Genomic DNA, 21,956 nt, shown 5'->3' on the forward strand with positions numbered 1-21,956 from the left:
GAACTATACAATTTTCTAAAGATTTGATGACGTATTTACATTTTTATGAATATTTAAAATTTTTAATTAATTCCTAGGTTTTTTGTTTTGTTTTGCTAACCTTTATGGGTTTTGTCAGTGTCTCAACACAAGAACTGCAAGGAGGTGAAGGGCGCCACAAAAAGTAATGGGCCACACATGAAAGAAGTTTGAGAAACACTGCCTTAGATCATTTTACTATAGGAAACGAAAATGGAAAAGAATTCATTGTGAAAAGCAGCACTTTTGTTTTTAAAGTATCTTACATGTATTCCCAAAACATTGTTTTCATGAAATTCACTAGGGATTATTATCAATTTTTATCTTTTATACCCTTTACATTAGAATATCGGTGTTTTGCAAATTGAAGTATATCGGCATGGATACTTCATTGCATGGAATACTTACGTTTCTAATTAAAAATACTTACTACGACTGATAATTATTATTCCCTTTATCCTCTTCTCTCTACAACCGAATTGTTGGTGAGGTAGCAATGCTACTTTACTAGAGAATAATTACAGAAGAAGCATATTTATACGCGTGGATAGGCTTATGTGTTCGTCTGACATGTAATAGATTTCACGGTAATCCTCCAGCAACGCAATGTTACGCAGCGGCCAGAATTTCATCAAGATGGCGTCGTTGTGAACTTATTCGACAACCTTATCCAAAGAGGCCACGAGTGCATTAAGTCTTGGACATAATTTTGCCGTTACTCCTAAAGATGTGCCTAAAACCCAAATAATGGCTTCCGTTGAACGCGGGATTTACGACTTGCCTCCAGTTATAGCCAATAATATTACGTTAGACGTGGCCAATATCTTTATCCATTCTAAGCCTCCCAAAAATAACATCCCACATATAGAAATAATAGCTCTAAAAGAACTAAGCAATAATAAACACATTACAATAACCAAATCAGACAAAGGAAACGCCACTGTAGTAATGGATACAACAGAATATGAAAGCAAAATGCATGCACTGCTCCAACACCGGTCTACATATCAAATCATAGATCGAGATCCAAACAACTCACAAAAGAATAAAGTGTGCAAGTTACTGAACAAAGTCACTTCCTGGCCAAAAGAAATTGTCAAAAAACTCAAACCGTTGCACGTTAAAACACCCAGAATATATGGTACTCCTAAAATACACAAACAAGGTACACCTTTGCGTCCTATTGTAGATAGTATAAACAGTCCTACATATAAACTAGCTAAACATTTAGCCAAATTACTAACATCTTACACAAACAATTCTCCCTATTTTGATAAAAATTCTACCCACCTAAAAAGTATTTTAGAAAACCACACCTTAAATAGTTCAGACCTAATGGTGAGTTTTGGTATCACCTCATTATTCACTAATGTACCACTGATTGAAACACTTAACTTACTAAATTCACAATTTCCCCCAGATATATTTCAGCTATTTAAATTCACAGTACAGGCAGGTTATTTTACATGGAAAAGAAAATATACAAACAATTAGATGGGACAGCTATGGGGTCCCCCTTTCTCCTCCCTTAGCCAACTTCTACATAGAACATTGGAAAAATTAGCTATCAACACAGCCACTCTCAAACCTATTCTCTGGCTACGCTATGTTGATGATGTGTTTGCTATTTGGCCACATGGCCCAGACACATTGAATACATTTTTAGTGCATCTAAATAGTCAGCAGCCTAAAATCCACTTTACAATGGAAGTAGAAGCCAATGACTGCCTGCCCTTCCTGGACACGCTGATCACACGTCTTCCAGAAGGTTCCTTATCATTTTCAGTTTATAGAAAACACACACATACAGGGAGATACTTACACAAACAATCACACCATCACCCTTCTCAACGATATGGTATCTTAAAAACACTAACCCATAGAGCTAGAGCAATCTGTTCCAATGACATTGCTCTCACTGCTGAACTTTCTCACTTACGTCACACCTTCTTAACCAATGGTTATAATCCCCATAAGAGAGATAACATTCTAAATGCTACCCAGAAATTCCCTCTGTCTACCACAAAAGACTACAACAAAACTATCACCATCCCATACATTAAAGGCACATCTGAAAAGATATCAAGGGTGCTTAACAAACACCAACTACGCACAGTATTCACACCTTATGTAAAATTAGCAACTCTCATCCGTTCACCTAAGGACAAATGCACTCCTTTATCACAGGAATCTATGAAGTGCCCTGTTCTTGCCATCAAGCCTACTACGGACAAACAGGAAAAACTGTGGATATCCACCTCAGTGAACACAAAACATATATATATCCGACACTTTCGCTATGGCAAGTCGGGTCTGGCAGACCATGCTTTGGATACCCCTGCACACAGGATCAATTGAAAGAAACAAAGATAATGCACAGATGCTTCTACAAGTCAGAGAGGTTGTTTCTGGAATCAACAGACGCCTTAAAACATACTCCAAACCTTAACAAGTATGGCTGTATAAATCTACCAAAGATTTGGGAGACAGTCATCCTAAGACCAAATTAATATTTATTACTTTTATTTTATTTTTTAAAACTTTCTAAGACTATCATTTGGACTACTATTTCAAAACTTTGAACTTTTTTTTTTATTTTTTAACTAGATGGCGCCATATTAGGACTTTAGTCTTGTGTTGCACGCTGCAATTACTTATACTAGCCCCACGGTTACATGGGACTGTGGTTGTCTTGCTTTTGTAACAAACTGTGTTGTGTGCTCTGAAGATGCTGGATATAATACCAGCGATATTAGCTTCTAAGTTAATAAATAGTTATTTTCTTATCTATCTGTGTTCATATCATCCCGTGAAATCTATTAGAACATAGAGAAGAAGCAGATGGTTTCCCATTGTCTTCGTCATCCCGTAAGTGTGTTATGTCTGTAGATATGTGCGTTTATAGGACTTGTTTATGTGATAAAAAAATACCAGTTTCTGGGAGTCAAAATCCTGTCATCTGCATATGAGACCGACTAACTCACCTTCAGTTGAAAAGGAATGATAAAAATTCTTCGTGTTATGCACAGGATTTGAACTGAGGTCTTTCTAATTAAAGAGCTTCATTTATACCGACTGAACTTCGAAGGCTGATTTGAGGATGCACGGGATACGAAGGGACAACGCGTCGGAATTATATATTGCAATAACTCTCCGATTAGCGGAATAGATGCAAACATCAGAATTTGTGAAAAGCACAAGAAGCCTGTGTGGTTCAGTTTTAGTTGCAACCGAATCACTTTTATTAGAAAATTTTGTTAAAGAAGTTTCAAAATGATATTAATAATTCCACGTTGGCTGATGAAATTTTAATAAAATGTTACACTTAAGATCTATATTAAAATCTGTCAGTTTTGATTTCAATCTGATAATTGTTGTTATGAAAAAAATAGGTAGCACCAAATTTATTTTTCTCTATAAATCACTATCAACACAATAAAGTAGCAAGTACGATTAGAGAATAATGTTGAAAAAAAATAATCATTGTCTTTCAATGACCACCTACATATGTGGCCTGCACCTTGAGTGACGTTGGGTATTCTTACCGAACACTTGAAAACAGTAATTTTCAAGAAAATTAATCTTTCTGTGAATTATTAAAGAATTCATCGGAAAATATTATCGGTGAATTTAGATCACTTGCATTTGCGATGAATTGTCGTGTAATGAACTATCGTTCGACGAATTGTTTATTCAATAAATTGCATTTTCCATGAATATCCATTCATTAAATAATTTTTTGATTAATTGTTTATTCGAATAATTATTTTTCAATGAATTATTGTTCGATGAATTGCCACTAGGTAAACTGTCTTTCCATTAACTATTGTCGACGAATTTTTATGGAACCGGTCAGTCTTGGAACTATTGTTATTTCCTTTGTATATTATTGATATTGGGATAGGTTTAACTGATGTTATAGAGCCGTTCACAGATCATGCAAAACCGGGAAGAGTGATGAGAAGTCAAGCAGATGAGTGACCTTACAGGACTTGAATAGATTGTATGAATGGGAACAGTATGGAACTCTCAATTGATTGTTGCAAAGTAAGCGTCTGAAAATTCATAAGCCAAAACAGGATACTAAATATATACTTGGCAGAGAAATTTTGCAGGAAGTTCAGGAGTTCCTTGTCACCCCCACCTTGGAATGTTGGTGGAAAAGGATCTGAAGTTCAGAGGTCACATACGATGTGAAGACATCATATGAAAATAATGAGGAAGACCTTAACTTGTAGAAATAAGAGGTTCTGGTTCAATTGTATAAGGCCTTGATTGGACATCGGGTGAATTATCTGTTTCCCCTGTTTTTCAGGGTGATACGGATATGTTGGGAAGGGTCCAGAGAAGACTGACAAGATGGAGGTGTTCTTTGGAATATGGGATATAACGACAGATTAAGAAAATGTAGTGTTCAAAGCCTTGTGAATAGAATGAAAAGAGGGAATATTATGAAGAATTTTCAGTTGGTAAAGGATTTTTACCAAATTAATGCGTAATAAATTTTTCATAGAATTGGGGAAGGGTTCAAAAAAGGAAAAAAGGGTAGTTGTTCTGGAAGTTGTATAAGAAGGGAGTGAGCTAGGATGTAAGGAGTTTCTTTGCATCTTTTGAGTGACTGTTCAATTTAAATGCAGTTTTAGACGTTGTGGTTAATGCAGATACATTTAATGAGTTTATAGCAGGGTTTGATTTGATGAGCTTCACTTCCCGCGATAAGTCTTTTGATTCCATGGAGATCGTGTTATTATTAATATGATTATTACGGGCAACTCCAAGGAGTCCTTAGACTCATCGAGGAAGGCCCTAACATCATGTCAAGAACAACTATTCGACACTCACACAGTATCTATCATACCTCGCCTTGAACTCATTCACAGTCATGGCACCCACAACAGACTCTGGCAGTTGATTCCACTCGTTCACCACTCTCCAAGTTAAAAACCCACCTCCAACACCCTTGCTAACCACACTCTTTCCCAGCTTCCATGTATGGCCCCTAGTCCTCCCACCACCAATCCTATTCTCAAAAATATCTTCTGAATTAATCTTATGATACCCTTCAGTAATTTGAATGCCTCAATCATATCACCACTTTTCCACCTATCAACCAATTTCTGCAAACCACAAATCTTCAACCTGTTCTCATAAGGTTCATTCCATAGACCTGCTATCATCTTGGTCACTTACCTCTGGATCCTCTCCAGGATTAAGAAGAAACCTAGGTTAACAAATGTGGGAAAAGCAGTCTAGATGGGGTCTTATTAAGGCTAGATACAGAGCAACAATAACCTGTTTGTCTCTGCTTGTTAAACTATTTTCAGCAACCAATTGATTTGATGAGCTGATTTAGCCACTTTTGCGATGTGCCCACTAAACTTCAACTCCCTATCCACCAACACTTCCAAATCCCTGGGAGTGTTAATGGATAACCCCAAAATGCATAACCTTGCACTTTGCCACATTAAATTTACATCATTCTCCTTAGCTCAGTCCTCCAAACTATCCAAGTCATCTTGCAAAATTTTGACATCCTGTGCACTCACTATTGCTCTACCCAATTTTACATCATCAGCAATTAAATAAACGTTTTCTCTCAGATCCTTTTCTATATCGTTAATGAACAAATTGAAAAACGATGTTCCAAGAACAGAACCCTCTGGCACACCACTAGTCACAGGCCTTCTTTTGGACACTACTCCTGAATAAACTACTCTCTGACATCTCTCCATCAACCACACTTCTATCCATCTCACCAGCCCTATATCCATCCCCATATGCTGCATTTTACTGATTAGAATTCAATGTGGTATCCTGTCAAAGGCCTTAGCAAGGTACAGTAGAATCACTATAAACCCATTACCATTATCCAGTTCAGCCGTCACTGTGTTATAAAACGTGAGCAAGTTACTGAGGCATGATATACCCATCACAAAACCATGCTGTCCCCATACTGTATCGCATTTAAATCTATCCAATCCTGTATTTTTCTCTTGACTATTTTCTCCAAGACCTTGACAACAATTCCTGATATGCTGATCGGTCGATACTTTACAACAGCAGTCTTGGAACCTACTTTATGCAATGGAACTATTTTCCCCTCTTTTCACCCCCTCGGGACTAACCCAGACCCGAGACTGAAATTAAACAAAATCGTCAAGGGCTCTGACAATTCTTTAGCCGTTTCACGTACGACCCGAGCTGGTATATCATTCCATCCCACAGATGTATTGACATTGAGGTTTTGTAATACACTATTCATCTCTACTTCATTCATCACAATTCCCGTATAAGCTATTGGTTCATTCATTCCTGCAATGTCACCATCTGGATGATATACTCTTGTAAAGTGCTCGCTCAGTAATTCAACTATATCAACTGATTCGGTTACCTCCCTACCATCGGTATTCTTTAAAATCATTCTTCTATATACATTTTTTCTTTTACTTGCAACATATCAAAAAACTGTTTGGGATTCTCTTTAATTCGCTTTTGCTTTTCTTACCACACTTGTTACCCTTCTGGCCTACGCTTTATACTGTTCGTGTGCCTGCCGGTCACCTTTCTCCTGAAATTCCCTCCATAGTTTTTCTGTTTTTGCAGCGCAAGCTTAATGGTGTTGTTCATCCATTTAAGCCCAACTTGATTTATTATTCGGATTCTAGGTATACAGTCAGCCATTGCCTCATGCAAACACTTCTTAACCACCTCCTATGCATTATCAACATCCAGCTCTTGCAGTTTTGCATGCCATGACACTAAACCAATCAAACTCCTAAGCTTGTCATACTTACCAGCCCGATAATTCCACATGGACCCTGTCTTAATTGTAAATTCCACACCATTAGCCACCTCCCAAGTCAAGACCCTATGATCACTCTCACCAATTGGTGGCAACGTGGTCATATTCGTTACAGCCAAATTCTCAGATGCAATTACTAGGTCAAGCTCTCTGACCCGTAGTATTTTCCATTACATGCTGTCCCAGATAGTTATCCCTTAATAACCGCATAAAATCCAATTCTTTCCTCCCATGTTTCGTCTCCTCCTTCCAATTAACCTTACTAGTTGATTACTCCCATAGTAATTACCCTCCTTCCACTCATTTCTTCTATTTGCTTATGCATACTATTTTCACCATATATTCCATCACCTGGTCTACAGCAGCACCCAACTATATATTTTGTTCTTCTAGCCTCAATGTCACACCAAATAGCCTCCAATATGCTCTTTTCTTTATCCTGCAGTTCCACTTCTATTCTCCTTGGCTGTAGCTCATCAGCTATCATCAATAACATTCCTGCCCCCATTTTATTTTTCCTGTCACTCCTGAACACGCCATACCCCTCACAGTCAATCCCACTAGCTATATCATTTTCTGTCAGCCATGTTTCACTAATACCAATAACCTGTGGCATGCAGTGCCAACTAAGGCCAAAAATTCTTCTTTCTTGTTCCCAATACTTCTGGCATTAGTATACATGAATTATAGAAGCGCATTTGTCCCATCCCTATTTTGATGCCTTATACTAACTATCCCATTCTGATTTATTGTCCTACGTACTCGCTTGGGCATATTACATACATTCATACACTCAACTGTCTCACTAAAGTCTGCATATCTACTCCCCCCCCCACCTTAGTAACTCTAGTTTCCCTGATTCTGCACATCCACTTCCACTTCATTCAACAATACCTTTTCAAGTCTCCGTACACCAAATCTATTCAAATGTAAACCATTCATCTTACATAAATCCTTTCGCCCATCAAACTCACTCCACACATCCACAAATTCTATAGCACTCCTCCTGCATAATCTGCACATAAAGTCATTAGCAATTTTGGCCCTCCTTCTATACTCTTCACTATGATACCGCGGCAACAGACTCACTATCCTAACTCTCCCACTCTTCTCTTTTGCTACCTCAACTGATTCCTTCAAATCATCTCTCACAGCCATTTTGTCTCCTTTCAAATCATTCGTTCCTCCTACTACTATCAATTTATTCATCCGCTGTTTTTGCATTCTAATTGACTCGCTTAACGTTGCTTAACGTTCACACCAGGTTGATATGATTTTGTTAAACTCATCTATCACACCTCTTACTAAAGAATATCCCTACAACACTCGACCTTTCATTTTGTTTACACTCACTATCATACTCACTAATAAATGGCAAAAGTATGACAAGAAACTCTTATGGTTCTTGTCATACTTTTGCCGTTTATTAGTTGGTTCGTTCGGTAAACATTTTTGCCAACAGCTATCGATTTGTGTATCGACCCTGTGTATCGCAAAGCGTCACCGTGCGATCTCACTCATTGCATCTGTCTCATCATTTTTTATCATCCGTTAATGCATTCATTCATTCTGCATGTTTACCTTCATTCTCACTTTCAATGCTACTCTCATAGCTATCTGGTAGTACCTTGCAAATATCATTATTCATACCTCGCATATCACTATTTTTTACATTTTCACTATCAACAACGATATCACTCTCATTACCTGAAATGCGAGTGATATCTCATTAAATCCTCACATTCCTTACACTTTCTGTACACATTCATTCTGCTATCCTTGTGTGACCAGACTCCAACCGCTCTTCTCAAAGCATCCATTTCTTAAACAGTACACTGAATAAAATCCTTTAAATTAAAAGTTTTTGACAAAGATGGCGACGTCGATGTCATTGTATTCATATTCCTCCTTATTGGCGCCATGTGCACAAATAATCGTATCTATCAAACTACTAATTGGAAACTCAGAAAACACACAAAAATCATCCAGACACGCTAAGATATGAAAAGTAAATAATACTATGTACGATTGAAGCAAATTTACCAATTATTACTTAAAATAACACTTATCTCTTCAGGAGCTCTCTACAAACACTAATTTTATAATAATAATAAAAATATTCATGATAATTTATTTCTTTTTTTAACACAGTTTATTATTTTTCAAAGAAATTACATGAGTGTAGGGTACGTTTTGTTACATGTTACTGAAATTATTATGATTAGGACAATATAATACTCTAATTAATGATAAAAGTAATTGTAATCCTGACAAAAACAATTTGCAGTTAGTTTCATATATAAAGAGTTAAACTGCTATTTTTGCATTTTTGTCATTTACATTTTAATTTTGCAATTCATTTTTATTCACAATTCACATTAGCAATTACTTTTTTTATTAACATGCTATATGCATTCATTTCACTTTTAACAATAATAATTAAAATAAATAAAAATAAATATATATATATATATATAAAATCATCTAACGCTTTTTTATTCTCATGTACGGGGAGTAGGCGAGGCCATTTAGCCCTATCTAACTTTTGGAGACTGAGTGGGCAGTTCAATCTCCACTGGTACCAATAAGAGATAGATGGCCCAAGGCTATCACTAATTAAGCAGTACACAGTGAAGAGAGACGGCTCAAACGTGCCGCCATCTCGTGGTCCCTAACCCTAACACAATATATTTAATGTCTGAAATAATGTGGGTTCTACGGTCGATTTTCTTGAGTTTATGGAACGATAAACCCAAGTTTCCAGGAGGAAAAACCCGCTTGCCCTTGCCAGAGATCGACTAACTCGGGAACCGGTCGAAAAAAGGCTTAGAAAAATTGCTCTAGTCGCCGACTATATAAATAAATAAAAATAAAAAATCGACAGCAGCATCAATGAATAATAATGAGACTTTACAATATTACAATTTTAGTGATTTTTTTTCAATATAATAAATTATTTATTTATCTATTTTTTAAATAATTTTGATGGTCGACATTCATGTTTTATTGTGTTCTTTTTTTCACTATGGCAGTCTTTCTATGTCTTCTGAGCTTTTGATTTTTATCGGCTTTGAAGTTTGTGACTTCCTCAAGAATATCTTGGCAACTCTGATCCACAAAAATTGGTCACTGCTTTTGCTTTTCTTGCTTGGTACAACAGATTCCGGTTGATAGTGTTAAATATTCGGATAGGAAGATTGGTGTATTGTATTTCAATGCTTTCACGTCCTTGACAACTGTTTTTTTCTGTCTGCTGGCTTTTATGAGACTGTCTCTTGTGGAGTTGCTTGTAAGACTAACTATGACTGGTGCAGGTCGTGGCAAGCCTTGTTTTTTGCACTTCCTGGGAATCTAATTTACGGTTTGGATGGCGTTAAGCTGTAGGGGGGAATCAATTGCATGGCCTAATTTTAAAACTACATCTTTGAGGTTTTCTGTAGGTGGAGTATCAGAATGACCGTTTATGACAAGGTCTTGTTTATGTTGTGATTTAAACGTTCGTATTGTAATTTTTGAGAATGAAGTTCTTGATGGAGTTCGGATGTCTCTCATCAAATTGTGTTGCCTGTCATTTAGTGAGTTAATGCTGATTTTAATGTCTTTTACAGTTTGCAACACTTCTATCACTGCTAAATTATTATGTTTGACGAAATCTTCATATTCGCTAGAATTTTTTGTTATTTGTTCGTTCTGTTTGTCAAAGAGTTCTTGCACAAGATCTATTAAGCTGGCTTTTATAATGTCTAAACCGTTTTCTATTAGTATATTTAAAGATTTGTAATTATAGGACTCACCTGCATTTTTTTGTCTGTTCAGTTCGTCATCTGATATTGCCTCCGGTATAATCGGTTGTTTCGTAGGTGACTGCACTGCCTTAGGTGCGTTTCTTTGTCCTTCCTGAAGAGTATGCACTTCCATTCCTGGCGTGTTGCATTGGATTTACTTTGGCAGGTTTCTGAAACGCCGGCATATTTTAAGTGTAGAATCCTACTGCATTTCGTACAGGTTATATTATTTCCATCGCACGATAAATCCTCCAGATATTTGACACACTTCATGACTCACCTTTCTACCCATGAAAGGTAGAACTATGGTGTGATTGTCAAGTTGGCGACGTCCTTTGTTCTCTGCTCGTTATTGACCGCGGTTCTCACTGTTCACTTTTCAACACTTCAAAATTTGGTTTCTTGTTATCCTATTTCGGTAAATTTTATGCTGTCTTCGGCGTGACAAGTAGATTTACTTGGAAACACTTTCACATTAAAAACAGGAGTTGGAACAACTTTAAAACTATAAAAAACGGGACCAGCAATACCACCGTGCGCCCTTTCGTATACATACCTACACAGCGCCCCTTGTTACTGATACTTGTTAGTGATAATAATTTTTTTTCGAAATATGAAATAGTTTTATGCGATTCTTTAAAACAGTATACACAAAAGCAACAATAATTTTTCACATTACTAACATATCCATCCAAATTACTTTCCGATTCGACAGATGTCACAACTTTCCAAATACTGTCTGCTACTTTTCTTACTCCAAACGTATAAATGTCCTCATGAATAAAATGCATTTCTGTCTAATTTTAGGAACATTAAACAATATACAAAACAGACGGCTTTTAAACTTCGTTTTTATATTGAAAATAAAATAATAAAAAAAATGTTGTACATCCCAAAAAGACTAGTGTTATAATAGCATAACTGCCCAGTAATAATATTGAGAGGTCTGTTTAGCCTATGTTATTTTACATGCGTCACATATATTTCCTACAGATGACAGGAATAAATCTATACAGTGATTCGATGAACGTTAAATATTATGTAATTATTTACAAATATTTTCAGGAACAATTACTAAATAACTGAGAATGAAACTGCAAGCGCCACGAAAATTTTTCTTTGCTTAATCACAGAGAATTTCAATGAACTATTTGCGCATGCGTTATACTTGTATGAGTCATAACTGTTCCGTTGCTAGGTTTCAAAGCAAAAATTCTGCAGTTCACGCAGTATGCCTCTTTTCATGTAATTATATATATATTTATATATATCATATAACCTTTTCAGTTGCATTTTGACATCTGATATTAAGCTGCGTTGAAAGTTAAATTACAATAGTTCTTTCATCATTATTTTTAAATTATTAATAAATTTGCTAAAGTTGTAGATTACCATGTATAGATACACCATTTTCAGTTTACAGTATATTATAATTACATCGGTTTTTCTGTCGTAAAAAACCTAGTTTGTTTTAAAACCCCGGTTGAATTTTTATTTATTTAAAAGTTAAATTAACATTTTACATATATTTAAAAGTGAATCAGGATTTAAAATAATATAAGAAATTTGTAATTTAGTGCAAGTTAACCTTGTTCCAGTATTTTGTATTTATTTATTTTTTTGCCCGTGGTGCATGTATGCCAGAAAATATAATAGTCATTATGGAGTTCATTTCATTTATCATTCATCGTGATATTTTTTATTAATAGTTTTATCTTTGTTAGTTTCTTTAATTAATTTATTTATGTTTTTGAAATTTAAATAGCATTTTTAAAATTTTATTCTACAAGATAAAGAATAATAATATAAGTAAATAATATAATAAAATAATAATAATAATAATAATAATAATAATAATTATTATTATTATTTTATTATATTATTTACTTATATTATATTTCTTTATCTTGTTTTAATAATACAAGATAAAGAAATATTAATTTTTTAAATAATAATAATTTTTATTGATTTCAAAAATATTTACACATATACAATGATCATCTTGAGTGACATTCCAACCTATAATGTTTACAAAATTCAGCACTAAGTGCTGCATATATGGTTAATTTTCTACACTGGATTTCAATTAAAAATTTTAATAATACTTTTTTGCTTCTATACTATGTGTTTGCAGCACATGTTCTTCTAATATTAAGAATGAAGATTGTACAGAATTTTCTGTATAATGAATGACTAATATAATAATGTTAATAATAATAAAAATAGTAGTAACTTTTTTTTTTGCCAGTGACATGATTTATTATTATATACACATGAGACATTTTCTGCACATTAAAAGGATTCAGTACAACATGAGGATGATAATAATAATAATAAGTATTATTATTATTATTATTACGTTATTTTTTCATGTTACACAATTGTGTTATGTTAATGATATTATCACATAATGATCAGTATCTTCTTTATTGTTGTATAATTTACTAACTGTTTTATTACATAATCTGCTTCTTTGGTTGTAAGGATTAAGTGTGGTTGAGTGAGGCGAGTTAATCCCACCTACTTCGAAGTTTGGGTTAGCTTTTGTGAAGAGAATGGGAATTAGGCTTCATAATTTATGTTGTTGCTACTGTTTATGTATGGGGTGCGGGTGATTTGTGATGTTCATATTGGTGTTAATGGTATATTAACTTTGCTGGTATATTTTCCAGAGTTCGTGTTTTAATGTTCTGTAGTTATCTATGTGCTTTAAATTTCTTGGTGATGGTGGGAATCTGATGTGATATCACAAAAGAACCGTATGAATTGTTGAAGGGTGGAGGGATGTAGAGAGTTGTTGTGGATCGTGTTATACAATATGTGTCTCTGTTGTTTCGATAGGTGATGTTGAAGTAATTCCTTGTTAATGTCATGTAATGTTTCAGGTTTTTAATGCTCAGAATTCTTTTATCTCCATGTACTTGTCGGATATTGGTTGTTGCGTGTAAGGTGTCCAGATCACTGTTGACACGATTTAACTCTATAATGTTCCTAATTTTGTTAGGTGGATTTTTGATGTTTATGCCTACACTGTTATTCCGTACCTGAATAGGGATTCGCAGATATCGTGATATAGGTTTTTTTTTATGTTGGATGTAATAATGTCTTTAACTTGGAAGAGTTTTGCTGCGATGATCCAGAGTTTGGTGTGTAGGTATTCTATATGTTTTGTCCATTTAAGGTGGGAATCTATATAGAGACCGAGGTATTTTGCGTGTGTAACAGGTTTGATTTCTGGACATTGCAGGTATTTTTGTTGTCAATGCAGCGGTATGTGTGACACTGTATCGATGTGATGCGGGACGTATGATTCTTGGGTTGTGTATTATCAACATCTGTGTTTTGGTGCCGTTGATTAGAATTGCGTTTTGGTGGAAGTAATTTTAATTTAATTTAATTTAAGTGAAGGAAGTCAGGTCTTGTTGTGCTTTGCAGAGAGCCGTGTTGATGTCTGTGTGGATTGCCTAGTAGTGCAGATCTCCTTATGACTTCTTATGGATATGTTATGAACATCGTTAATGTATATGTTGAATTGCGTGGGTTATCACATGGCACCTTGAGGTACATAGGGTTTTATTTGTATACCCCGACTGTTTTGTGTTCTGTTTGAGAGGTACTTCTTGAACCATGTATGCAGTGTTCCTTATACCTACTGAATATCGTTGGTGAGTAGTATGTCAAGTTCAAGTGTATCAAATGCTTTGGTTAGGTCCAGCAGTATAAGGATGGCATACTTGTTTTTCTCGAGAACTTTGTTTATTGTATCGGCGATGTCTTCTAATAAAGTGATGGTGCTTTTTGTTTTCTGAAAACCGTATTGGTTTTGTGAGATGATGTTGTACTTCTGTAAATAGTTCTGTAGTCTGGTGTGTGTTATTTTTTCTAGAAGTTTTGAGATGATTTGAGATGACTGGTAGAGTAGCTATTGGTCCGTAGTTCTGAGTATCCTTTCTTTTGCCGAGTTTGTATTTTGGTGTGATTACTGCAGTTTTTAGTTGTTGTGGAATAAGGCCTGTGTCGAATATTATCTTCGCGAGTCTCAAAAGTATTGGATGTATTTGTTCAAAGTTTGTTATTAGGTCTGTTTGTCTTATTTTGTCTATTCCTGGAGTGGTCTTTGGTGTTAGTTGTAGGAGTGCTTCTTTCAATTCCTGTTTTGTTTCGGGTGGAAAATACATCGTTTGGTGTTGACTTTGTGTTGGTAGTTTTTTGTTGATCGTTGGTAGTTGTCCTTTTTGATGTTGTGTGATATTGTTTGTTAAGGCATGGTTGAATGAATCTGTTAGATCCTCTTGGTTTGTGTCCTGACCGAAGCTTTTCGCAATAAAATCTTGTGGTGAAGTTTTCTTTTTTCGAGTTACTAATTCGTTGGGTGTAGCCCATGTTTGTTTGATGTTGTCGTTATATTCCATGAATTTTTGGAAGTAGTAGCGTCTTTTCGAAATTTGGTTGTTGGTTGATTTCTTGTGTTTTTGTATAAGGTTTGTAAATGTGTGTTACTCGGTGACTTTTCAAACTTTTTCCATAAATTTTCTTTTACAGTAGTACTATTTAGCATGTTCTCATTTAATCATGGGTTGTTGTCTGTTTGTCGCCTCGTTTGTGTAGGCTTTGTTGCTTTTTTGTATATTTCTGTGACCTTTAGGTACAACTTCTCGTATAATGTTACAGGATCATTTATTTTAAGTAGGGAACTCCAGTCTGTGTTTTTTTACATCGAGAATGCTCTTTAGTGTGATCGAGTTTTGTCGACTTTTGTGGTGGTGGGAGGGGGGAATAGGTAACGTAATAAAACTTCGTTTTATTAAGTTACCTACCCACTACTACTAATAATAATAATAATAATTAAATATCATACAGTAATATATATATTTTAGGATTATAGTCATAATCAATGGAATTATTAAAAACGAATTCTAATTATGAATGTACTATTCATTTCAATGGTTTTCCAAAAATACACAGAAATATCCCTCTTCGGGGTCCATGTTAGAGAGACAATCCAGCGTATACTGTGGGTAAATGTATTGCACATACCTCGACATAATACAATTCACTTTTTATATATATAAAAGTTCAATTAATTTGTTTCGTTTACCGAAAAATTAAAACTAAAATAATCTGGCTTTTTATTAAGTTTTGATGTTACTGCTCTATTTACAAATCATCATTTAAATAAAGATTAATATTTCTTAAAAAATAATTCCTATTACACTCTTACGTTTTGTAATGCCATTTAAAGATATAAAGATATAGATGCTCAAAATTAAGGACGAACTACATTTTTACCTACGTATGGAAACATTTTCATGACTACAGTCAAATGTGGAAATAAATGTATTGCCAGCATAGTAATAAATATTATAAAAAATGTGTTATGAATTTCGTACAAATAAAATTGCAATAGACTTCTTCACAAAAGCTAAAATATTCTTAAAGTTGTACTAAGGTATTAATCTACAGTTCTTACAGAAGACTATGTGCAGACACATTTCAGTTTGGAATATGTCCACCCATAACTGGGATTGAGCTCGCACAACATCAAACCATTCTTAGCACTAATTGATTCAAGTGTTCGTAAGATAAACGGGCTGACTCGTCCTTCAGGGCAACAATTAAATAATGAAATTAATTAAATAATATCCTCCTTCTTCAAAAGAAAAATCAGTTAACGCCTTTTTATTCCTGTATATATAGGGAGTAGGCGAAGCTGTTTTGAGCCCTATCTAACTTTTGGAGACTGAGTTGGCAGTTCAATCTCCACTGGTACCCAATCAGAGATAGCTGGCCCAAAGCTCTCACTAATTAATCGGCACGCAGTGAAGAGTGACGGCTCAACAAGGGACCATCTCGTGGTCCCTAAACCTAACACTCATATGTCTTAATGTCTGAAATAATGTGGGTTCTACGGTCGATTTTCTTGAGTTTACGGGACGAAAAAACGCGCTTGCCCGTGCCAGAGATCGACTAATTCGGGAACCGGTCCTAAAAAGGGCTCAGAAAAATTTCTTCTAGTCGCCGACTAGACTCGAAATGAAATCTTCCTTCGTGCGGCCAAGCGCGCTGGTGTGGAAACGCCACATCCACTGAGCTACACAGGCTTACCTGAATATAACATCCTATGGTTATTATTTCTCTGGATCTCACCTGTTTTGTTTCACTAACATGAATTTAAAAGATTTTTTAAATTCATGTTACTTTAAAACAGGATCTCACCTGTCTTGTTTGTTTCAGTAACATGAATTATATCGCTTTGATGGTTCCCTACAAATTAAAGGTGCCAAGAAATTACATTTTTATTTAATCCTTTCTCCAAGTGTAATTTAATAATAAGGCTTCACCACTTCTATATGGGATATATAAGACTTCTACATTACTTCATCCTTGGTATCTCTTCTGGGTCTGGCTCCCATTGATGACCTCCATAAAGGTCGAAACATGTCTGGGTAGTGGCCCTTCCTATAATGCAAAGCACATATCCTTTTGGATGCGTATAATAATACTGTGAATTATAGGATACAAACGCAATTGATGTGAAGTCATTAGTCGCTATATAGAAGTAGCCCAGACCTGAAGATACTTCACACGCAAACTTTGCTTGCTTAAACTTGGATAAAGGATTAAACCAAGAATGTGATTTCTTTGAATGTTTAATTTACAGTTGAACCAAATGACAATATTTTCAACGAGTGTTTTCTAGTTGTTCTGTCATTTGGACTTCTTTTCGGCTGATACTGTTTATGGTGAAAGTGCCTGTATAATTTTCAGTTCTGCCAATGCTGAGTTTTTTCCAATTCCAGTAAATTTTATTCTTGGTTCCCTGACAAAAACCTATTGTTTTTTTTAACAGGGAGCGGGAGTTATTTTTTTAATTAATTGATGCTGCAACATGCATCCGTTTTCATCAGGTTTGTTTCTGGTTAAAGCTAATACAGATTACATTTTGGTCATCTGAGTCGCAAATTGCGAAATCAGTGATGATGCGCATTTTATATTTCAAAGATAATTTGTAAGCACATGGTTACTTCATTCACATTCTTCAGGTTTTTTAAATATTTAACTCACACACGAGAAGTATAAGAACCTACAAAACATCAGGAACGTGTATGGAGTACAGGCAAGGATAGAGAAAGAAGAAAATCTACTGTTAGTAAAAATCTATCTATAAATCTATTGATGAAATCTATCTATAAACGCATTCTCTTTTATTTGATGAGTTACATAGCATTTGTAAGCTATATAAATAAATTACAATAAAAAACTAAGTTGCATAAATCTTTTAAATTACCTTTAGGTAAAGACATGGTTTCAGAACCGACGAGCTAAGTGGAGAAGGATGAAACAGGTAACATATGTAGCAAAGAAAACCAAATAACAATCATATTAAATTTTAATTTATTATTATTATTATTATTATTATTATTATTATTATTATTATTACTACGAATATATTACTGAAGGGAGTTCAAGGATTTCTTACAGGTTGGCCGATTTAAACACTCATAGCTAAATAGCTGACATGTCTCTCATTGAATACAATCACCGTAAAAACCATATGGCTATGGGTGGAACGAGCTATCCAGTGGCAGTTTCATTCGATACCTTAATCTCATGCTATGGGAAAAAATCTGGATCTTACATGCATACCACCACACTCCTAGCCAATGCTTCTTGGAAATCATGCTATGACTATAGTCTTCTCTCCAATACTTGCATTCGTGAACGCACGTGTCCAAGTGAGCAAAACAATCTTGAGGTCACCGGACAAATGCCATTATGGCTAGTGACATGTCGATAAGTGGTAAAATTAAAATCGGAACCAGTGCGAAAGATGAGGCAATATTATGCTAACTTTTTTTAATTGGATATATTTTATCACACTTTTATTTAGTGGAGTTTCTTGAAGTTACTTGACTTTAATAGTATTTTTATTGTGCACTTGTTTTTGATGAATGTTTTGTTTCTTTTATATGTGTTTGTACTATATTAGGAGTTTATTTTTATGGTGAATGTAGCATGGTGAGGCGGACATGTGTATTTGCTTCTTGTAAATGGTAGGGCAGTGTGTTTTATGAGATGGCGGGCATGGTGGGTGGCTTGGAAGTGGCATGCAGAGTGGGTTTTTAGGTAGCATGTATTTTTTTTTTAGGTGAGACGGAGTGGGAGAATATGTTTTGGAGGTGACAGTTATTTTGACACTGAGTAATTGAGCTGCAGAAAGCGGGTGGGTTTATTTTTCAGCAAGTGTTTACAAATGGAAAAGGGCGGATGGAGGTTCTTTTGAGGTGGGCTATGGCAGGTAAGGGGTGTTTCAGTCGGAAAGGTGGGTGGATGTCTTCTGGGAAATGGACCTCAGGGCAGGCATGCGTTTACAGGTGGCACCGGATAGCACATGTCAGAGTGATGTCGCCCTCGTGACATCACTTTCTGCAATGTGACCACAGGGAGGGTGGATGGGTGTATTGAAGTACTGAAAAGCAGGTCGGTAGGTGTATTCTTGTTTGTGTTGTTGTCGAGATTTTTTTCAGTTCATTCACTTTAAATTCAAAATTAATTTCTTTATTTCAAACAAATAATACTAATTCATTTGTTAAGTTAACTTATTTTTATAATAATATCCCAGATATAGTCTCAAAGGCTCACTATATGAGTACAAAGTGGAGAATCGAAGTTGGGGAATCGGCCAATGCATTACTTCATGGAATATGCGATTTTTATATTATCCACAGACTAGTCGCTACTCTTATTTCTTTCTTTCTTTCTCATTCCCCAATGCTAATTACAGAATTGAAGGGCTAAGCGTGAATCTTTTCCATTTTACTTTTTTTCATCTCTTGCAGTGGGAGTCTGCGTTCTGTCCAGGTATTTGCCTTGCGAAACAAACATAGAAGAAGACAAGGGAAAGTCACTTCTGTACATGGTTTGCCAGTAAAATCTTATGGGGAGAGAGAGAGAGCATATATTACTGTGGCATAGTTACTGTGTTATATTACTGCGACGCGCAGCTAGAAAGGAACTTCCAATGAAATTAACAAGAATGATGAAGCTGGATCAAAGCCTTTTGAAAGTTCAACTATTCTGATACAGAGTTAATCTCAAAAAATTAAACTCTATCAAAAGAAGCCTTCGCTTTACTGATTTACCTAAAATAGAACATGGAGTGTAAGAAGTAGATACAAAGGAAAACTGGAACTGGAAAAGAAAGAAATGGGAACCCGAGTTAAGATTTTAGGAATTAGTGAACTGTGATGGATAGGTATGAGTCACTTTGATTATTTCGTCTTTATTACTCTTGACGTGAAGATCTATAAAGAAATGGATAATCTTTCATAGTTAGAAAAATTAATTTTGGGGGTTACAACCCAGTGTCTGACGGAATATTCCTAATCAGAATAAAAGCATATCAAGTGAATTTAGCACTCATTATGCACACACCACAGATGCAAGTGAGGGCGGGGTAGATTAATTTAACTAGAGAATGATAAGACCGATTTTCTGATGATATTAGGTGGTTGGAATGTAAAAGTAAGAGAAAACGAAGAACGATGCATCACTGGAAAATTTGATTTAGAACTGAGGAACGAAGAAGGAGAAAGGATGTCTGGAACAGTTTCTTTATTTGGAACACCCAAGTTCAACAACATAAAGAAGATTGTACACATGGATATCATTTAATGGGTAATATAGAAATCAAAGAGATTATATCGCTGCCAGAAGAAGGTGAGGGTGCACTATACAAGCAACGAAAACAGTATTGGTTCAGACTGTAGCACAGATCAGGAATTATTGATGGCTGAAGTTAAACTGAAATTAAGGGCTAAAAAGAAACAAAAATGGCATCAGTTTGATGAAATCATATAAATGAGGCATTTAAATTAGAACTCGGAAAGTGATTAAAACGTTTGCAGAAGACAGGAAAAGAATTAGAAAACCTATGGGATGAAACAAAATATCCAGTAATAGAAGAAGCAAAGAAATATCTAAAGCAACAAGAAAGAAAGATTGTAAACGGCTGTCAGGGGAAAAAATTCAAATAACAGAAGAAAGAAACAAATAAATTAAAGTCAAAGAAACAAACAAAGGGTTAGACAGTTGAGTGCAGATTTATAGAGACAGGCTAGGAAATATAAAGAAAAACATCTAAACAAAAGGTGCAAGAATATTGAAGAAAGTAACATTGGATGAGGAGATCTGCTTAGAAATATTGAAGTTACAGGGATATTTATCTCTACATTAAGAGATAAAAAGTACTTCGAGAAAAAGTTTGATGGAAGAAGAAGATGAAATGAAAATGGAAGAGTATGTAGAGGATTTGTACAAGAAATACCGGTATATTAATATTGAAAGTGAATTTGCAAGGAGAGAATTTGTTGAGCAAACCTATGATAATGAAAAGTGACGCAACATCAGCAATGGAACAGGTGCCTAAATGAAAAGCTCCTTGAGCTGATGAAGGGTTGGTGGAATTATTGAGACCACCTAGGGATGAAGTAATGAATATATCAAGTGAAAGTTGTCAACAGGTCAGGTTTGAAACAAAATATATTGGCCTAGAAAGTGGAAAGCATCAATATTCATCCGGTTCAAAAAAAAAATAAAAATAAAAATGATAATAAATAAATAAATCCCGAATATTGTGAGGATTATAGAATCATCGCTTGTTTGACATGCAAATAAAATTATACTGAAAGTAACCCCCCCAAAAAAAAAGAAAAAAAAAGACTAGATCCATATGTGAAGAGAGAAATGTCAGAAAAACAGGAAAGATTTGGGAGAGGTAGAGTTACTAGAGACTAGATAGCAAACAAAAGAAATCAGATTGATTATCTAAATCAAGGGAATTTCAGAAAGAAGTATTGATATAAGTTGATTAAAATAAAGATTATTAGACATTGATATATTGATTATATGGTAGCTGCGATTGTCTAGATCAGAATGGAACGTAGTGAGATCAACAGGAATACCTGAGTAGCTAATTAGTTTCATTACAAAGCTGTATGACACAAAGAAGCTTCACTAAAAATAGCTTTCGGAGAAACAGACAGTGTTTCCAGTGAAGCAAGAGGAATGGCAGGGTTGTATACTGTCGCATAAACTTTTTAATATTTATAGTTGTGTAGCTCAGTGGAAGTGGCGCTTGCGTCCTCTGCGCTTGGCTGCTTGAAGTTAGACCTAGGTCTAACTTCAAGCAGCCAAGTCTAGTCTAGTCACTGACTGGAGGAACTTTTTCTAAGCCTATCTTCGACCGGTTCCCGAGTTCGTCGATCTCTGGCACAGGCAAGCGGGTTTTTCCTCCCGGAAACTCGGGTTTTTCGTCCCGTAAACTCAAGAAAATCGACCGTAATACCCAC

At 35.2% G+C, this 21,956-nt stretch overlaps 1 protein-coding gene across 3 annotated transcripts in view; it reads left to right on the top strand.

Moving 5' to 3' along the window:
* The window catches only part of LOC150108816 (uncharacterized), a 285,940-nt gene that overhangs the window by 236,133 nt on the left and 27,851 nt on the right, over positions 1–21,956 (top strand). For 2 of the 3 annotated variants that reach the window (XM_090403463.1, XM_090403471.1), the window contains one exon: positions 17,900–17,950. The exons of the other annotated variant lie outside the window; for it this stretch is intronic. In XM_090403463.1, the coding sequence (XP_090259589.1) occupies positions 17,900–17,950 (51 nt within the window). The remainder of the gene's footprint in view (positions 1–17,899; positions 17,951–21,956) is intronic. 3 annotated transcript variants of the gene reach the window in all.

Source organism: Typopeltis vanoorti, chromosome 2, assembly GCF_054136105.1.
Source record: "Typopeltis vanoorti isolate ZY-2024b chromosome 2, IOZ_Tvanoo_1.0, whole genome shotgun sequence".
In the NCBI taxonomy this organism is placed as follows: domain Eukaryota; kingdom Metazoa; phylum Arthropoda; class Arachnida; order Uropygi; family Thelyphonidae; genus Typopeltis; species Typopeltis vanoorti.